General features: G+C 38.0%; 1 protein-coding gene across 1 annotated transcript; it reads left to right on the top strand.

Annotated features, from left to right (window-relative positions):
* The first annotated feature begins 1,105 nt into the window (after positions 1 to 1,105).
* LOC139716757 (ankyrin repeat domain-containing protein 27-like) lies at positions 1,106 to 18,717 on the top strand. The gene is made up of 16 exons (XM_071628291.1): positions 1,106 to 1,156; positions 2,199 to 2,304; positions 3,041 to 3,077; positions 3,562 to 3,691; positions 6,634 to 6,690; positions 8,547 to 8,608; positions 8,886 to 9,042; positions 10,087 to 10,166; positions 10,850 to 11,009; positions 11,284 to 11,355; positions 11,540 to 11,638; positions 12,283 to 12,380; positions 12,808 to 12,901; positions 13,273 to 13,507; positions 15,862 to 15,952; positions 17,342 to 18,717. Exons 1-16 carry the CDS (start codon positions 1,106 to 1,108, stop codon positions 17,400 to 17,402), a joined length of 1,590 nt encoding a protein of 529 aa, XP_071484392.1. The 3' UTR covers positions 17,403 to 18,717.
* Positions 18,718 to 20,022: the final 1,305 nt, after the last annotated feature.

The following is a 20,022-nucleotide window of genomic DNA, read 5'->3' on the forward strand; positions in this document are numbered from 1 at the left end:
CGATATCACTGATGACCAGAGGATTGCACCATTTAACACTCAGTTTAATCTCTCGAAATCCTATAGAATATCGTATATGTGTGGATAGGTCATGGATTTTTAAAATATATAAAGTTCTATCTTGTAGCTTATACTATCAATCTTAGAAAGATAGGCCTATAATTTTTCTCAACTGGAAAATAGCTTTGTATTAGGCCTATCTTTATCTGTTATCTATCCTTTTATCCTTTGCACAGTCGATGCATTAATGGTATAATTCCTGATGTATTTTGTGTTGTGTTAAGTTGTTGAAGAAAAAAAAAGAAAGAAAGAAAGAATATAAATGAATTGAATTGAATTGAATGCATTAGAAGTTGGAGAGTGGTAGTGTGACCATCAGCGTCAATAATTGGATTGTGCCTGAAGCGGTTTAAAATTATGTTAAATTGTCATGTAGGCCTAATTATGTCACAATTAACACATGACTGTGCCTAATCAGCTGACAAGCAGAAAAAAAGTCCTCACACTTTTTTATTTTATTTTATTATCATTATTTTTTTCTTTTTGCTACGAATTACAATTTACACATGTGTAGTCGCCAGTATCAGCTGACAAGAAAAAATAACGCACACACACACACACACACACACACACATGAATTAACACCAACTGAACAACTGCGCTCGATCGCCAAAAAACAACAACCACCCCCCACAAACACACAGACACACAAAGCAGATCTCCACAACTTTTTATTGTCAATTTCGTCAACAAATCAGCTGCAAACTAACAAACAAACAAACCAAAAAGAGGTACACAAGATTTCCTTTTTGTAGCAATTATATGGTAGAATTATGCAAAAAAGAGACAAATTATGCCTGGCATTATAATTAATGCTAGATGCTGAAGCGTCTAAAATTATGCCAGAAAGCACGCCAACTCTGCATATCTAGAGTGCGTGGAGAGATAAGTGAGGCGCCGCGGTTCACGGGACGCATCGTCCGATACACCGCTTTATTTACATCTATAGGTCTACAGTAATAGTATCCGAATAAGTTGTTCTTGCTCCTATGATGGGTATCCGTTGTATTGATGTACACTGCACAACTACTGGAGCTGCTGAACTATGGCTGACCACGAAGATTTGGAATTTAACCCATTATACAAAGCTCTACAGGTAATGTGCATACAGTGAGCACGTATGATAAGCATTGAATGTATCTGTGACTGAGTTTTAGTGTTGTTCCGTGGATTGATTTGTGCGTGTGGGTGCCATTGCAGTATTTCAGTTAAATTAAAAGGAGTGGCTAGAATAAGCGAACGTTTACACGGTCCCACATACTTCATTATATGTTGTGCTGATTCGCAGTGGTGAATACTGAATGAGCCATTCAGCATTGATGACCCAGAGAGTTTGGAGGCGAATAGATCCTAGAGATTTCCGAATGATCCATCTTGTTTAGACAGAAAGATCCGTCTGTCCGGAGGAGTTGTTTATTATTATTTTTCTTTGTGGACGTTATCACCACGTTATTGACAAAAATCGCTCTCCTCCGTATGGGATGGCGTAGACGCAGTCTCCGCAGCTCCCTGACGCGACGACCACTTCCGGTCAAGATTTACTTGTACTATCATGCACATGACACTGCAGAATTATTGGTGGCTAAGGATACTGGAGGATACTGGTTACAAATACCAAGAAGTTGATTGAAATGTAGTATTGACGTATTGTGGATATATGTTTGCATTTGTCGCAGTTTATAAATCTACTCAAAAGCTGCTGCATCACTTCGGTGATCCCTCGCAAGTCGCATTTATTCCAACCCAAAGTTGAATTATTCTTCGGGTTTGCATATGTGTCACACACAAACACACTGCTATAGCTTCTGACCATTGAGAAGTTATAAGGTTTCTGGGACGAATACTGAACTAGGGCTTTCTGTAGCTCAGCTGGTACTGGTAGAGCACCGGGCCGGGCCCACATACATACTGTGTATGCAATGGAAGTCTAGCAGCCTGGGCCCAGGCTAGCATTGCATCCTGAGATCTCGGGTTCGAATCCCAATGTTGAATCCCATTTTCTTTGCATCTTCAGTTCACAGATCCATTGAAAGGTAATAATATGAAATAGTTTCACCCATGCCATGAAAATTGTGTGCATAGCAAAGTACATCTGTATGTGAACTGTGACATAACAATTTTGTTTGCATATTTTACAGACCAGGTATAGGAGCAGATTTGAAGATGCTCAGGATAGACAGTTTCTCGTCTGCATTCCACAGACTGCATCCCTTGTAGGAGTGGACATAAGTGATCAGTTCCTTGGTAAGGATTGCTGTATTGATTTGCCCAAAACTCTCACTAGTCTCAGTAGGATTATTGTATCAGGGCAGACCTCCAATTTGTAACATGAAACCTCGTCTTAATGACATGATTAGAGAACTTTCTGTTTCAGTTTCTGTCTTTGTTTTTGTTTTGAAGATATGTAGTTTTTCTCAAGGAATGTAGCCTCCCTCTTCTTAAAATAATTTTTATGCCTTAGATAACCTACATGTACTAGTAGATTTAGAAAATGACATTAAAAGAGTATTGTTAACCTGTTTAGGACAGACTGATTTTGCTACAACACACATTTCCCTTAGACACTTGCCTGAACATACTCTGGATTTGTTGTCAGCGGGTTTACGTAAATACCATTCTTTTGTTCCATAAACTAGATATCATATACATGTAGTTGAATACTTTAGACACAAGCTGTCATTAATTCTGAAAGTAGATACACTGTGCACATGACAAGATGGAAAAGTCCTAAACTTTCATTGTGATTAACATGTAGAGGGGAAATGTGAAAAGACAAGATTATCAATGTATTTTCCATTTTGTTTTTACATACAATTTCTTTTTGATGTTTATGATTCTTTGCACATAGTATCATGAATGTTTACAGTAACTGAGTAAAAAGGCCCAACATTAGTTTAAAAACCTAATATCTGAAAGTGAAGCTGTTTAAAATATCGGTATTTCAATGATTCATCAAAGCTCCTTTTTCTCTGACCTGCAGGTACGCATCTCTTGAAGCCATCTCCAATGTTGCAAGAGTAAGAATCAATGTTTTGTATTACAATATGTTTTATAGTTTCATGTCAGCAACTACAGAACAATACTGTTTCAGACAAGATCCAGATTTTTTTTTCAAGAAGTAAATTTAACAGCTCATTCAATTCATTTCGAGTTGAAAACTGAACCTTTTTCCTTTCCAGTGAAAAAAATTAACTAATATCTAATCTTTAGCTTAAAGTGAAATTGCAAATTTGAGGTAAGAAGTTGCTACAATCATCATCATGTCCCAGTTTATGTCAAATGAAGGGTTATTACTGTATTTTTAGAATTTCCTTTGAAGAGATCCTAGCGTCTCAACATAGGCCATTTTTATTGGCTGATTTTGCTTGAAAAAGTTATTGACAAGACATTAGAGAAAATTTATGGTTAAATGATTATGAGGTTGTAATATTCAGATAGCCTGAGGAAAACAACTGCAGAATGATGGTATTTCTGTGCTCCACCATATTATCCTTTGTGCAGTCATTACATCAGCACAGATAAAAGTGGAAGTAAGACCATATTGGTAGATGAAGCATTCATCCTAACAACAGAGGGATTCAGTCAACCTGGCCGCATCAGAATACTCTCAGAGGAGCTTGGATACAATAAGGTGAGCTTACCATGACTAATAGAAAGAATCAATGGAGTCATACCATGGCCTACTGATTGCTTACTTGAATATATACAAATTGTATATCCAAGGTGTTGCAGATGATATTTGTAGCTTTGATAGGATTGATAGTGAATGTAAATTGATGCTGAAAAATGTAGATTTGTCACGAGGTCAGCATCTCCAGCCTCACCAGCCTCATTGACAGTATGTAAAATGTTTGTTTTTAACATAATCACAATGCAATGACTGTACCACTTTGTTTAATTTAATTTAATTTTTTTAGATATTGCCTCGTATAAATTCATTAACCATGCAGTCACTTTAATGATATAAATGCAGGAGTTATGAAGTTCATCTTGAATAGATTAACGACATATATAGTCAACTACTTCACCTGTATACATTTTTTTTTTTTTTTTAAGGGGGGTGTGAAGTAATAGCTTGATGTGTTCACTGCTCAACCTCTTGATGCCTGTTTCGCATACTAGTATTGTTTTCTAGAATGAATGTCACTAAAAGAAATCCTATCATTACTGTATATGCTATAATTTTCGCGTACATAAATTTTCGCGAATTGCCGCTGTCACACATTTTCGCGAGTGGTTAAATTCGCGATTGGGGGACCAGAGAAAATATGAAGTGGCAAAGAAAGTGTGAATTTTCAACTTACTAGCAAATAAGAATGATACTAGTTATACACTGCATGAAAAAAACTTACCAAACTCTGCGAACTAGTAAGTTAGAATTCAACATTTTTGAAGTGGTAAAGTCCATCGCGCTAGATTTCTGATGAGTGGTCCCCTTGCGATAATGGATTGGCTCTCTACAGTATTCGTAAGTAGACGTGGACGTGCGTAAACAAGCTTAGCCAGTATGGTCTGTTCGGTAAGCTGTGACATGGTATACTAGTACTGAAATGTTCGTATCATCATGGCAAGGGATTCATTTTGGAAGGTAATATTTTCGCGTGTTGTTAATTTCGCGAATAGCTCCCGACTCGCGAAATTTGCGAAAATAAAACCCCCGCGAAATATATAGCGTATACAGTATATGAGAATAAATATCATGGGGTAGGATGATATCATAGACTTGATTTGATTACTTCTGTGTAACTAAACAAATCAGTGTTGATTTAGTGCTGATGATTACAAAGTACAAAATGCATACTAAACCTGGTGCTTTTGAAAGTGCCCTTGGTGAAGGAGTCCAAAGCTCAAGTTGAGAAGGAGAGAGGGAATAGTCTGCAAGAAATCCAAATAGAAGATCTGTATCTTGTCGCACTATACTACATGTGCTATACACAGAGCTACCAAGTCTCACGCATTCTGCGTGAGACTCAAGCATTTAGGGTCTGTCTCACGATCTCACGCATGGCATCCATTTTTCTCACGCATCTGGTGAAATCTGCAATTTGGGCCAAAAATAAGGAGCATAGCTCAAAGGATTAAAGTGATAGTTGCAATTGAAGGTATATTTCCCTTTTGCCTTTCAAAATTAATAAAAAATAGTCACTAAAGTATGCACCAGATCGCATCATTAAGAGCTAATAGTTTAAAAAAGCTCCCTACCATGGGAGGGGGACACCCTCCTCGTTCGCGTGTGCATGCGCGCGAGCGCCGAGACGCCGATTCATAAAAATCTCACTCATAAAAGTTTTTTGAACTTGGCATCTCTGTATATATCTTTTCTTGATGTGTCATTCATCGTACAACTCACATTGTGTCTAAGATGATGTGTCCATTTAAGCAAAATTTCAAACTGATCACAAGTCAGATTGTAAAGTTGTCAGTGAAATGTAAGGAAAGTAATCATAGAACTTGAGAGAAAGAGGACAAGATTCACAGTAATTCCTAGATCTTAAAGGACAAGTCCACCTTCATAGACATGTGGATTGAGTGAATGCAGCAATATAAGTAGAACACATCAGTGAGAGTTTGAGGAAAATTGGACAACCTGTTCAAAAGTTATGAATTTTTGAAGTTTCTGCTCAGTCACTGCTGGATTAGAAGACTACTATAGCTTGTGATGTCACATGTGTACAGCGATATAAAGAAAACATAAAGAAGATTCAACATATTTTCACTTTTCTCACATAATAAAAGAACGCTTGACTTGCCTCTTTCAGAAAACAGGCGGAATAATATTACCCTTAACATTCGTCAGTGACAAGTCAAGGTAATGGGTAATTTTTTTCAGAAAATGGAATTTTGTGAAATTCTCTTTATATTTTCCTTATATCGTTGTACGCATGTGACATCATCCACTGTAGTAGTCTTCTCATCCAGCAGTGACTGCACAGATACTTTTAAAATTCATAACTTGTGAATGGAATGTCCGATTTTCCCCAAACTTTCAGCGATGTGTTCTAATAATATAGCTGCATTCACTCAATCCACATGTATATGAAGGTGAACTTGTCCTTTAATATGCGGTATCAATGCATGAATACACATAAACTGTATGTTTATGTTTACTATGAGATGTCAACGATGTAATGCCCAGACCAACCTTCTCTGTCTGACTATCTATATCCCAACTAATTCCCCAAACCTTCACCTGTCAACCACCCAGCCCCCCCACATCAATCACACATCATCCTAACAACTTTTCTTTTTCTATGATAATGTGTTCTCCATGTTCTTCTGAGTTGTATCACCCACCAAGACTTGCAATAAACACTTCACTTGTTCTCCCAACTCTCTTCAAGTCAAGATCTATAATTCTTGTGTGTCATACCCACATGACGATTTTACATTTGATGATGAGGATTGGATAATCATTACTTAAAGAAATATTCTGTAAAGCATTATTTTGTTTTTATAAAGCTGTGCAGATAATTAGAACATATGTTCTTTCTTAAACATTGAATCAGGATACAGAGAATGTTCATTAGTTGGGCGAGGAATTTGACGAGAAAGTTTATGTCATTTTTTACACAGAATTACAAGCCTTTCAAAATGCTGATCATAGAAAAACCTCTTGAAGGTGCAGTCAAGGTAAGATGTTTTCAGTTTATATCCTTGAAAATGTAGAGTATTTTTTTTTCTTTTAGCTGTACGGGTGACTCCCATGATAAGTCTTTTGGACTGGCAATTTTTTTTTCTGTTCTATAGTGAAATTTCCTTATAGCTGAACATTACAGTATATGAAGATGTAGAAAGAGATTTTTGGACCTTACTTTAATTCTGTAATGAGAATTTTGTTATGACCTTGTTTGTTTTACCAGGAGTGCTCTGTATTTGTGTCTTTTTGGATGAGGTGTTGTTGGTTCTGTAGGTATACAAATGCTTATCCATGATAATCAGTTGCTGATGCAATGGGTATGCAATTTAGAATGATTTGTATGGAAATGGAGATGTGTGTGAAGTGATGTTTACTTGACACTTGAAATCAGTGTTTGCTTTTACACACAAGATTTGTTTAAAGGGACAAAAAAAAAGAAAAAAAGAAGGGCTTGGTTTACGAGAAATATTAGAATTTATGGAATCTTATCTATGAATTTGTGTATTTCCCAAATCTGTGTGAATGAAACATCATTTTGATTTTGATGGTCCCCCTCCATGGAATAATATTTTTGCTCTTGAATAAAGACTGTGCAACATTTGTCAGAGCTCTCCTCTTGTCAATATTGCACCGCTTCATGTGTATTAAAGCTGATTGCGCCTTGATAGCACAGCATTCTATTCATTCCTGATTAACCTGCTTATTGGTCTGGAAAGTTTCCATGATGACTTCCAGGAAGTGTAAGTTAATGGAAGAACCACTTTGTATAGTCCTATAAAGAGACTTCATATGTTCCTACTGAAATAGCGCTAAAAGGAAAGTTGGGAAAAGGCAAGGGTAGTAGGGTTTGTAGGTTGGGATGTGACAATAAATTCATTAATGACACTTGTCTCCAGCAAATTGATAAAATAAAAGAAATATGGAGAATGAGGAGGATGGGAGAGAAAGATAAATAGATAGATGGATAAATGGACAGAGAGGGAGAGAGAGAGAGAGAGGGGGGGGGCATTTTGTAAATGAAGGTGTGGGAATAATTTCTGTCATATGATGAAAGACTGATTAACATCAGCAATTTCACATTTTTTTGTGTGTGTCATTGATAGTTGAAATAATTTACTTTGTTGAACAGTGTTAGAAGTCACAGTAGAGGAGGGATGTTGGTGTTGTGTATAACATGACAGTTCTCACAATTCTTTACACAAGTCAGTTTGGTCATAGGACACAGAATTTCTGTCAGTAGTGTGCCACCAGTCGTACGCTAAATTCATGATGATGATTAACTTAACAGTTTGTGAGAAAGAAAAAGAGATCTTGTATCAGCTGCATTTATTTGAAGCGATGTTTTGAGTAGTGAATGTATAACTTGTGAATTTGCAATACACTAGTACTGGCCATGTTTCCATGACGGATCTGTATGTCTGTGTTCCGTTGTGTCTATGAGAGATGTCAGTGAGGTGTGTCTGTAAGGGATGTCAGTGAGGTGTGTCTGTAAGAGATGCCAGAGAGGTGTGTCTGTAAGGGATGTCAGTGAGGTGTGTCTGTAAGGGATGTCAGTGAGGTGTGTCTGTAAGGGATGTCAGTGAGGTGTGTCTGTAAGGGATGTCAGTGAGGTGTGTCTGTAAGGGATGTCAGTGAGGTGTGTCTGTAAGGGATGTCAGTGAGATGTGTCTGTAAGGGATGCCAGTGAGGTGTGTCTGTAAGGGATGTCAGTGAGGTGTGTCTGTAAGGGATGTCAGTGAGGTGTGTCTGTAAGGGATGTCAGTGAGGTGTGTCTGTAAGGGATGTCAGTGAGATGTGTCTGTAAGGGATATTAATGACACATCTTTGTTTTTGTGCTCTGTGATTTCAGGGACGAAGGGGATCAGCTGGTTTTTCAGATGATTTCCTCACACCAAGAGCAAGTTACTTTGAGTGAGTTAAAGACACTGATGTTTGTTCACAAATCTCTGATGTGACAGAGAATAAAGATATGTGCTTGCTGCCCTTTATAACAACAATGAAAGAAACAAAAATATTAGAAGGAAATCAAAATAATGGATGGAATTGAATACAATAAAGTGTATATTTTGTAAATGTATTCCTTGAGAATTATGTGATGAAGCAGACATGAGACTGTTGTGGGAAGTGTGGTTAATGTTTGAGAGCTGTATACAGTATAGCTATTGTCTCTTCCTGATTGTGGTCCTAGAAACCAGCGGCTCCTGGCCCTTTTCACAGAGAATCGTCCAAGCATGGACCGATTAGAGGAGAGTGTGCAGCAGTTCAACCAGAACTACATGATAGTCAGAGGCTACCTGACTGACATCAGCAACAAACTCAGGAGGATTTGTGAAGAACATAAACAGGTGAAACAAAGTTTACATCAAACCCATTGTTGATGTCTTGTTAAGACTTTGATAAATGTATTACATTTTGTCTCTCTCTTCTGGTCTACAAGGGCAGGGGTTAAAAATCGTACAAAATCATTGACTGCCATGTGACTGCATTGTATTCTAAACTCATTTTTCTGACTGAAGTTTTGTATACATTTGTATATATTTTGAAACAATGATGGTAGAAATGTGGCTGTGTGCTTCTAGACAGGTTGTGAAGACTTGACACCATGAAACAGTGATCAAGGGATTTTTCAAGCAGTGAAACCTAATTCTACCCATTGTTTGTAATTTGTCATCTTGTGTTCATGCCATACAAATATGTATCTTCACAGCAGTTTGACTAATTTTCTCAAAATACAATGAGTCAGAGGCACAATGAAATAAGATACAAGAAGCAATAGAACACTGGTGCACCAGAGTTTTGTGTATCATACTTCACAAAAGAATTTATTTGATGCAAATTTAATGTGAAATATATCCTAATTTGATTTACCCTTCTGTCATAGACATGAAAAGAAAATTACTTCAAATTTTGTCATTGTAAACATACATTTGTACATTGAATTGATTGTTAATGCAATAGTCTTACAAATTTCCTGACTTTGATTTTTAAATCAATTTGCAATTTGTTGATGTCCCATGTGATGTCTTCTAGCTTGTCTCCATAATCTTTAATCTGAGTTTCTTCTCTCTTTCAAAATCCAAGGGAGAATACAGATAGCTTTTTGTTATTATTTCAATCATCCATATTAAGGCCAGCCTCTGGAACAAGTGTATAATGCTGTCACTATGAATTATTTATTTTTTTCTCAAATAACCCCCCCCCCCTAAAAAAAAAAAACACCCACAAAACAAAACAAAAACAGGAAAGTGAATTGCAAGTAGAAGATAACATTTTGAGTGTTCAGAACACAAACAGATGAGTTTGTCGTTATTACAAAAAAAAAAAAAATAATGTAAGAATGATGTCCTGATGTGAGCCCAAATTTTGCATCTCTGTGATCATCCCTGCAGGCTTTCCTTGCAGCAAACCAGTACGTTAAACTACAGTCTGATGGCAGACTTGAAGAGGTTATTTCTGTTGCTGTTGAGAGGTAAGATAAGATCTTATGATAAACCAATCATTTAACTTGTGCCATGTTTGCACCCCCAACTCAGTCGACGGCATGCCAAGTTCGCATATTCTGCTCAAACGCACAAAGCGGCCCAAACCGATGGATAAATTGCCACATGCCACGAAGGATGAAACGATGTTAAAACTGTGATATGCAGTTTGTTTTGGATCTCAGCATGCCAGGTGACCACATCTGGTCAGTGTCCAGAGAACTTATGACATACCTCATCCCACTGCTTTGAAGAACAACAAAAAATGCAGATAGTAATGTAACAATTAATATGTTTCATTATACACAGCTTGCATACATACTGAGGAATTTTGTGTTACAGTGCACTCAGTTACAATGAACACAGGTATAACAAAAGTATACAACAAAGTAAAAATTCAGATCTCAAAATCTTTATAAAGTCTATGGGCCAAAATTGGCTTAAAATGAACATGGTTAGAGCAAATTTTTTGTTTTCACAAAGTCATTTCCGAGCGCCATAGAAAACAAAAGAAATTTGCTCCTTTACAATGAAATGCAGATTGCTTACAGAGTTAGAGTGCACTGTATACAGGTTTAGTCAAATTGTAAACCATATTGACCCCAGTGAGATACCCCGTGGATTTTTCAAAGTTGTGATTGTAATAATCATTTCTTCATATTTCCACCACTAGCTGTGTCATGGGTGGAGTCCACTCCAAGGTGTTCAAAGCCATCTGCTCAGAGAAGCATCAGGACGACAACCTTGTATCTGACAAGCTTCACAAGCTACAGGGAGTGACTGGTGAACAGCTAGGGGTTCCTGAAGATTTCTGCTGCCCTCTACCAGCTTCAGTGAGATAGCTTTATTCTTGCTATATGCATAACTGTCTTTCTCATCACATTCTGAATATCTATATCAATTACTTGTAAGCAAATTTGGTTGCAAATTCCTTGACAATGATATCCATAAATGGGACTATATCACATTGTACTTTTTTCCTTTCTCTCTAAAAAGCACCTGTCATTTGACACTGTAAAGTAAAAATGAATATATGAATGTGATGTCATGTCATGGTAATGACTTTTGACTGGATTCTTTGTTTGTTTGTTTGTTTTTTGCTCACAGGTAGTGGAGCTGGCCAGGCTTGACAGCATCAACACACCTCATGAAAAACTCATCTGCCTTCAGTCTACTCTTGTAAGTTACTCATAATATACCAAACAGTTTACAGTGGCATGATATTTGATGATTGCTCAAATCAGATGCAGAGAATTGTATGAAAATAATGCAATTTTGTTGTAGTGTTAGCAAGATGTAAATGTTTGTTCTTGAAATGTGATGACTTTGGTGGTTATTAATTTGAGAAAATCTGTTTGTACAGGACAACATTACGGAAGAGGTGAACGTTTACCTGAGAGACAATCTGGCGCCAGGTCAAAGTCTAAAATGTTTGACCTCAGATGACCTCATTCCCCTTTTGGTAAGTTTGCTCTGTTTGCTGCATTCCACATTGATGCTGTTCAGCAATTCTGATTATACCACAGGCATGGAGTATGTTAAAAAACAGACATAAAAATAATCATTGATGTATTCATGAGTCTACAGCAACACATTCCAAATATCTTTTCTTACTATGCAATACTATGGCTTGACACTCATCTACAATTGTAGCTTATGATGACAAGATTGATTAGAAAGCATGAAATGTGAATAAGTGTAAAATGTGATGTGGCTTATGTGCAAGGTCAGTTGGAACTGTCTGTTCTGTGGTGAAGACTGAAGGAAGCAAAGAGCCATTGGAAGTAAAATTTTGTTGATAATGTGAAAGTATGTGTTATTACTTTGATCGACTGAAATGCCTGGGTACTGTTATAAGACATTGTTGTTAATGAAAATCAACGTGCTATTAAATTTTCAAAATACTTGTCTATTTAGAAAGTGATGGTCAATACGGTGTCCAACTTGTGCACTGCTCATTTTGTTGTTGTTGTAATGTTGTTGTAAAGAAGATATCCTCAGTCAGCTATGCTCCTGTTTTATCAGCACCAAGTCATTTTTGTGTATTGGTCTGTAATTTCTTGATGAAGATTCTGTTATTGGTTGTCACACCTTCCTGTGTGTTAGGTGGTAGTGATCAGCCGAGCCAAGTGCAGACATCTGTGCAGCAATCTCTACTACATTGAAAACTATCACTGGGTGACTTCTAGACATGATAACTTGGGGTAAGTTTTGACCAATCTTGATTACCTAGCATCATACTTTGAGACATGATGACTTTCTTTGCATACTACCTTCATTTACCTTTCATAAATAGCATGTAAGATCTGTATTCCTGTGCCTCAGAAGATGCCGATTAGGCATTATGCTTAGATTGTCCGTCTGTCTGTCCAATTTTTAATAATTTTCCTGATATTGCATCACAATTTGCTATGCATTTTTATACCACTGCTACACAAACTATCTTTAGTGTAGTATTTGTATTCCATAGAAGTGTACCTGATACCATTCAAAATATTGTTAATCAGCTGCAGTGGGTAATCAAATTTGAGTTAAAAAATTATTCCCTGCTGTCAGTCAGTTCTCTAATCCTGCTGTGAATGTAAGCTAATATATTTGTTAACATAAAGTCTCTCTATCCTGTGTGTCTAGGTATTCATTAGTAACCTTCACAGCAGCTGTGGAGTACATCAAAGAAACAGACTTCTCACACATCAAAACAAGCAAGAACAGAATGAAGAAAGAGGTAATGATAAGAGAGGATGTTATAACAGTTTGTAATGACCAGTTCAAGATCTGAAGAAATTTACTCCTATACATGACTGCTAAACACATAATATGTTACATACTATCTTCTACCCATATGTATCTGTTTATTACCTCGTTTCCTAATCATTTATCTTTGTTGTTGTTGAAGTGCTTACATGCATCCTGTCATGTATGTATATGGTAGCTCTTTTTCAACCTATGCATTGTTACCTAGGATGCTTTCGAGCACTCTCCTAAAGCAAACTGAACAGTACCGAACCCGTCTTAGAGGAGTGCTCCAATGCTCCTAAAGTGTATGAGTGATATGATTGTGATGCAAAGTTCTCATCAATGCAATCATTCTTGTAGATGAGCATTGAGGAGCTGATGGCAGCCTCCAAGTTTGCCTATACCAGTGGCACCAGTGGAGACACCACACCCACTCAAGCTACCCTGGATGGTGGGACTAGTGAGGCAGGACCAGCACCACATGTGATGGCAGAGAGACAATCTTCCCACCAGATGAAGTCACTTCAGACGCAGCTTGACAACATCAGCCGTATGATGGAATCCTCTTCTATTGCACCCAGAAGTGTGTTTGGAGGTGAGACTACTACTGATCTCTGCGCAGGTCATGACTTACTAGTCTGGTTGTACCAGTCTTGTTGATATCTCTTTCCAGCTTGAGACAGTCTCATCACATGAATTTATTTTCTTCATCAAGGCCAGAAACAGAGTAAACATTGTGTTTGCACAAATCTCAAATGTGTATGTGATATCGACTGAAAAGTTCCAACACCTTTGCTAATTTTGACCATGATGATACTGCAACTGTAAGTATGCTATTGCAAGTAAAATACAAAACATTAATATATATAGATGATGACTGGCGGGGGAGGGAACATACCGAATGTTCCACCCGAAGGGTTTGAAATGCTATTGAGGGAGGTTATAAGTCCTGAGACGAAGTCGAGGGACTTATAGCCCCCCGAAATAGCATTTCAAACCCTGAGGGTGGAACGTTTGGTACATGTTCCCGACAACAAAAGTCATCATCTGTTCTATTATATGGGTTAGTCAAATACGTCAACGTCAACCACCAACAAAGATCGTAGAGAATCAGTGTACTTACGCGTAGCTAGCGTAGCCCGACCAGACGCTGTTAATACGCAGTGCGCTACACAGCGACTGGGCTGTGTATAGTTACAGTGTACGATCTTTGCAACCACCAGCATGCATAACGCATGCAGAGCACAACGCACTCGATCACTCGCTCGCGCAGAGCCAAATTCACTGTGCGCGCGTGGGTGGCCAGTCCTAGGCCTTCTGTCATTTGTTACGTGAAAATGTTCTCCCATGGGAGAACATTACCAAGAATGTTCGCCCATGGGCGAACATAACGAATGTACCTCCATCACGTGACTCTGTTTAGCCAATCACTAACCGGTATTTGACTAACCCATTTGATATAACCACATGTGTACTGGTTGCTCTTCTTTTTTTGCATGTCAAGCCCTTCCAGACAAAGAATGGAAGTATGCCACTTACTGAATGTTAATTATTTCATTTCTGTTGTGCAACATACAGAACAGATGTAAACAAACACTGCAGAATACATGTAGCATACAGAAATATGACTTAAAATTATGAGTGATACCAACATAGAGAAAATTTAGGTGTATTTTTAAAAAATCAAGCTTTATAATGAAAACATAAAAAGACTGTATAACTGAAAGTGCTGGAATGAGATGACAATATCAAGCACAGAAGCAATCAAAAGTAGAAGTAAAAATGTGAACATACATCACTAGAAAGATGCTGTCTTCCTCTGGCTCATTTTAATCTTAGAGGAATTTATCCTCAACCACTCTAAGCCGGTTAAGAGTCACAACACACTGAAATAAGTCTCTCTATTAGATGGACATTAATTCCACTACCATGTACTGTTAAGCAAGCGATATATTTGTTCTCGCTTGACAAAATAAGCCAAAGTAGTTGTAAGCCCAATCCTTTGATATGCTTTTAGTGTGATATTTATATGATATTGGATGGCTATGAATGGGATACCAGGTAATATTGCCCGAGTTAGGGCCAATATTGCACGAATCGAAGATAGTGCAATATTGACTCTAACGAGTGCAGTATTCCCTGGTATTCCATGAATCAAGGCCATCTAATATAATTATCATCATCTATACAATCAAGTAGAGCAACCATGAACTGCACAAAATTACCCGGCTTCTACTCGTCTCTGAAGTTGACTCGGCAATCCCATCCCAGCGCTGAAAAGGGGAAGCCCCTAAACCTGCGTATGAAACAAACAACTAGCAAGATGTTTGCGCGCTTGTGAAAAATGTAACAAAATGACACGCACTAGTAGCAAGTGTTTGCGCATTCAGCAAGCGCTCACGCAATAAACGAGACAGAACTGAATATGGTGTGATCTTGAACGGCAAGTAACAACGGTAGCCTATGGGGAATTAATACGTTGTTCTATGCGATTCGTTCAATATGCTCTGATATTGAACGGTAAAAATTGAGCGGACTACAATACGCGTTTTTAATGCGCCGCTAAAATGTCCTATGTAGATGATGATATGGAAAATAGTATCATGATGATATTGGCTGGCCTGTAATATTGGTGTGATCCACTATCAATACACAGTATTACAATAAATGAGACCATTGTATTGCACTTGTCCTCAATCTATGTGAAATAAACCTGGTAAACACAAAATGTTAATTCTTTATACTAGATAAGCTACATGATGAGAGTTTTGTCAGCACATCCAGATTTAAAGAAGCCTTTCTTCATAGATGATTAGTTCTTTGATTATGTTTGGACATTTTTGATATCAGTTGCATTTCTAAACTCTTTGAATTCCATTTCCTGTCCATCCAATATGTATACCAGGAGATTTCCTGAAGTGATGATGTGTGATGTGATAATCTGTGCAGGTTTCAATGGTGCACATGACGAAGGAGCCAAGGGACCACCTCCTGATGTGATTCCTGCCACAGAACACAGACCAAACAGGACCCAGCTAGGGTGAGTCTAATCACAGAACACAGACCAAACTGGACCCAGCTAGGGTGAGTGTAGTCACAGAACACAGACCTAACAGGACCCAGCTAGGGTGAGTCTAATCACAGAACACAGACCAAACAGGACCCAGCTAGGTTGTGTCTAGTCACAGAACACAGACCTAACAGGACCCAGCTAGGGTGAGTCTAGTCACAGAAAACAGACCAAACAGGACCCAGCTAGGGTGTGTCTAGTCACAGAACACAGACCTAACAGGACCCAGCGAGGGTGAGTCTAGTCACAGAACACAGACCAAACAGGACCCAGCTAGGGTGAGTCTAGTCATAGAACACAGACCAAACAGGACCCAGCTAGGGTGAGTCTAGTCACAGAACACAGACCAAACAGGACCCAGCTAGGGTGAGTCTAGTCACAGAACACAGACCAAACAGGACCCAGCTAGGGTGAGTCTAGTCACAGAACACAGACCAAACAGGACCCAGCTAGGGTGAGTCTAGTCACAGAACACAGACCTAACAGGACCCAGCTAGGGTTGGTCTAATCACAGAACATAGACCAAACAGGACCCAGCTAGGGTGAGTCTAGTCACAGAACACAGACCAAATAGGACCCAGCTAGGGTGAGTCTAATCACAGAACACAGACCAAACAGGACCCAGCTAGGGTGAGTCTAGTCACAGAACACAGACCAAACAGGACCCAGCTAGGGTGAGTTTAGTCACAGAACACAGACCAAACAGGACCCAGCTAGGGTGAGTCTAGTCATAGAACACAGACCAAACAGGACCCAGCTAGGGTGAGTCTAGTCACATAACACAGACCTAACAGGACCCAGCTAGGGTGAGTTTAGTCACATAACACAGACCTAACAGGACCCAGCTAGGGTGAGTCTAGTCACAGAACACAGACCAAACAGGACCCAGCTAGGGTGAGTCTAGTCATAGAACACAGACCAAACAGGACCCAGCTAGGGTGAGTTTAGTCACATAACACAGACCTAACAGGACCCAGCTAGGGTGAGTCTAGTCATAGAACACAGACCAAACAGGACCCAGCTAGGGTGAGTTTAGTCACATAACACAGACCTAACAGGACCCAGCTAGGGTGAGTTTAGTCACATAACACAGACCTAACAGGACCCAGCTAGGGTGAGTCTAGTCACAGAACACAGACCAAACAGGACATTTTTTTTTGTTTTTGTTTGGGGGGGGGGGGGGGTTATCTTGAAGATCAGGTGAGCAGCACCCCCACCCCCCCCCCCAAATTTTTTGTTTCCACATTTGTTTTGAATAATAAGATAAAAGAAAAAAACTTTACATTGGAAAAAGTGACAAAACTATGCATTCAGAAGAATGTAGTGCTCATCTACTTTCATCATATTTTCTTCTTACAGAGGATTCTTAGCTGCCCTGCAGAGTGACGTTCTGGACTGTTCATATGGCAAGCTGGACTAGTCTTGTGTCAAGATTCATAGCCAAGCGAGGTTTTTGCTCTCTGACGGTTTTGACAGCTTGGATGAATGCCGAGAAGATTGTAAACTCTGAACAAAGTATTTGTTTACCTGTTGAAAATTTCTTGCATTTCAAAATGTTTGGCAGTAGACTGTCTGAGACTTGGAAGATGTGCAATGTCAAAGATGACTGAGTAAACAAATTTTGTTCATTTTCCTCATTGGAAAGAGAAGTGTTTAGAGTAAATGTTGTGATTTCTTGTGCAATACTCTTGTTTCTGTTTTCACTGCAATACAGTCAGTGAACACTAGGCGATGTCCTGAATTCTAGCTTCAGTTTTTAAGATGCAATATGTTCATTGAGTATTGACAAAAAGAAGAAAGCAGCTGTGCACACCTGAAAGTTGTAAAAAAAAAAAAAAACCTCCACTCGCATGATCTCGTGGAGATTTTTGTTTTGTTTTGTTTCCTGTGCTGTAATCATGTGAATATTGTATTTATTGATCTGTGAAGTGATTCGTTTTTTATTCAGGAAATCCTCCCATATCAGATCTAAAACACTAAACATCTTGTCTTGCTTCACCAAAAAAAAAAAAAGGAAATGAAAAATAATTTGATGCAAGCAGATAAAATCCAACAGTTTGCCTAGTTTGTATAAGAAAATGGATGTGAAGTATATGGCTGACCATGCAGTACATGGTTCCAGTGTAAGAGGGCTAACCTGCAAGATGATTGTTCACAGAATATCATGTCAGGTGTTCACAAAGAGAAGGGGGATTAGTCCAAGACTGCAGACAAGTACACTGAAAGAATGCCAAAGGCAGCCAATGCATACTTAGCCTCTCTCACTAAATCATTGGTATGGAGTTACAATGACACTTCCTTATGTCTCTCATCTAGGGCATTGCAGAAGGACATAACTTTTCTTCTTATTATTCTTTCTTACCAATTTAAGCTCGTAAAGTGTTGTCAGTGTATTTAAGAGTCTCAACAAATATAAATTTTTAAATTAGATTATTTTGTTTTCATCATTATCCTGCTTGATTTTCAATTAATACCATGTAATTGGATAGGTTACCTGTGAGGAGAGATAGCAATATATACAATGATGCTAGTAATGAGGATTGGTTTATCAGTAGGGAGGTAGATTATCAATCTAAGGAAGTGGTTGAAATTTAAATTCATGCCCAAGTGCTATTAAGCTACATATTTTGCAATTGCACGAGTTGGGTGCTATTTGCAAATTTAGTGAGTGAAAATATTAACTCTGATATTCAACAACACATGAAATTATTCACTCTGAACTCGACATGAATATGACATGCACAGTTACATGTTTCCATTCAATACAGTATTGTACTCAACAATTGGAAATTTGGCCACTTTCTAAATTGTCTGGAAGTCCTCATTCACAAAAAATTAGACTCACAAAATAAATGGGGCATACAGTAAAAGAGTTTCTCAGAAATACATATCTCTGGTGCCCATGTACTTGTATGTTTTGTTTCTGTAGGGATTTTTTTCAAGAAAAATATTCAAATTAAGCAATATTATAAACACAGAATAAGTATGTTCTGTATTACCAAAGAATCAGTGGTATAGACTCAGTTAGCTTATACTCTGCTGTGTCAGCCTTTGGAATGAACCATTCTGATACGACAGTCTTTTTTTTTTTTTTTTTTTTTTTTTTTAGATAAAAATAATGTGAAGCAAATATGATAAAGTAGAATCCATACCAATTTATCAATCTATTGACAGACTGAGTAGAAAGATGTCTTCTTCAGAGGGAACTCAAAGCTGTACTGTGTTGTGACATGGTTGCTTGCTTACAAACATTCCTTGCTTACTTAAAGATCACATGAAACAAATGTTGTAATTCAGTTGCTCTCATTTTGGTTACCCCGAAGTGTTCTCTTAATGTCCTATTCATGTGTTAGATTATGTATCCTGCATTAAACATGGGTCTTGAATTGTATGTGTATATTTGTAAATAATTTATATGTAGTAATATATTAAACATTTTACTGTCATGTGGAATGTTGTGTTTCAGGCCACATCTGCTGACCTAATTTATGTCTATTTGCACGAGCCATCAACAGGCTTGAGCTATCTTCATGTGTACACTCCATATAAATTCGAAGCATTATTGATGAACTTACCATTTACTGTAAAAGTGGAAATTTCTGCGGTGTTGAAATTTTCTCGCATTTTGCGCAATTAGAAACTAGCGCGAAATTAAAAGTATGCAAATATTTTTGCTTGCCATATGTTCCAGTGGTTGATGTCTTGATTCTGCAGAATTAAAAACAGGCGAAACTCACCTTACACAGCTGAGGGCACAAAATTAGTCTCGCGAAATATCCACTTTTACAGTAGTTCAAGTATAAAGAGAAAAAGAAAAGAAAAATCACTGAATTGCCCGAGGCCCCTCTTCTGAAATGTATGTGTCTTTTGTGCTTGGGTTGAGTGTTAGTCTGTGAAAATGAGTTGTGTTATATCATCACTGTTCTGCTAATTAATCTTGTGAATATTGATGGATTTGTAATAACCTGTGCCAAAGTGCTATAGAGGTGACAGGAGAAGAAAGCTCCGAGTGCTATAAGATGAAATAGTGGCTATCTAAT

The sequence above is a fragment of the Diadema antillarum genome, unplaced genomic scaffold (assembly GCF_040938485.1).
Source record: "Diadema antillarum isolate AM-2024a unplaced genomic scaffold, OU_Dant_1.0 scf00000069, whole genome shotgun sequence".
In the NCBI taxonomy this organism is placed as follows: Eukaryota; Metazoa; Echinodermata; class Echinoidea; order Diadematoida; family Diadematidae; genus Diadema; species Diadema antillarum.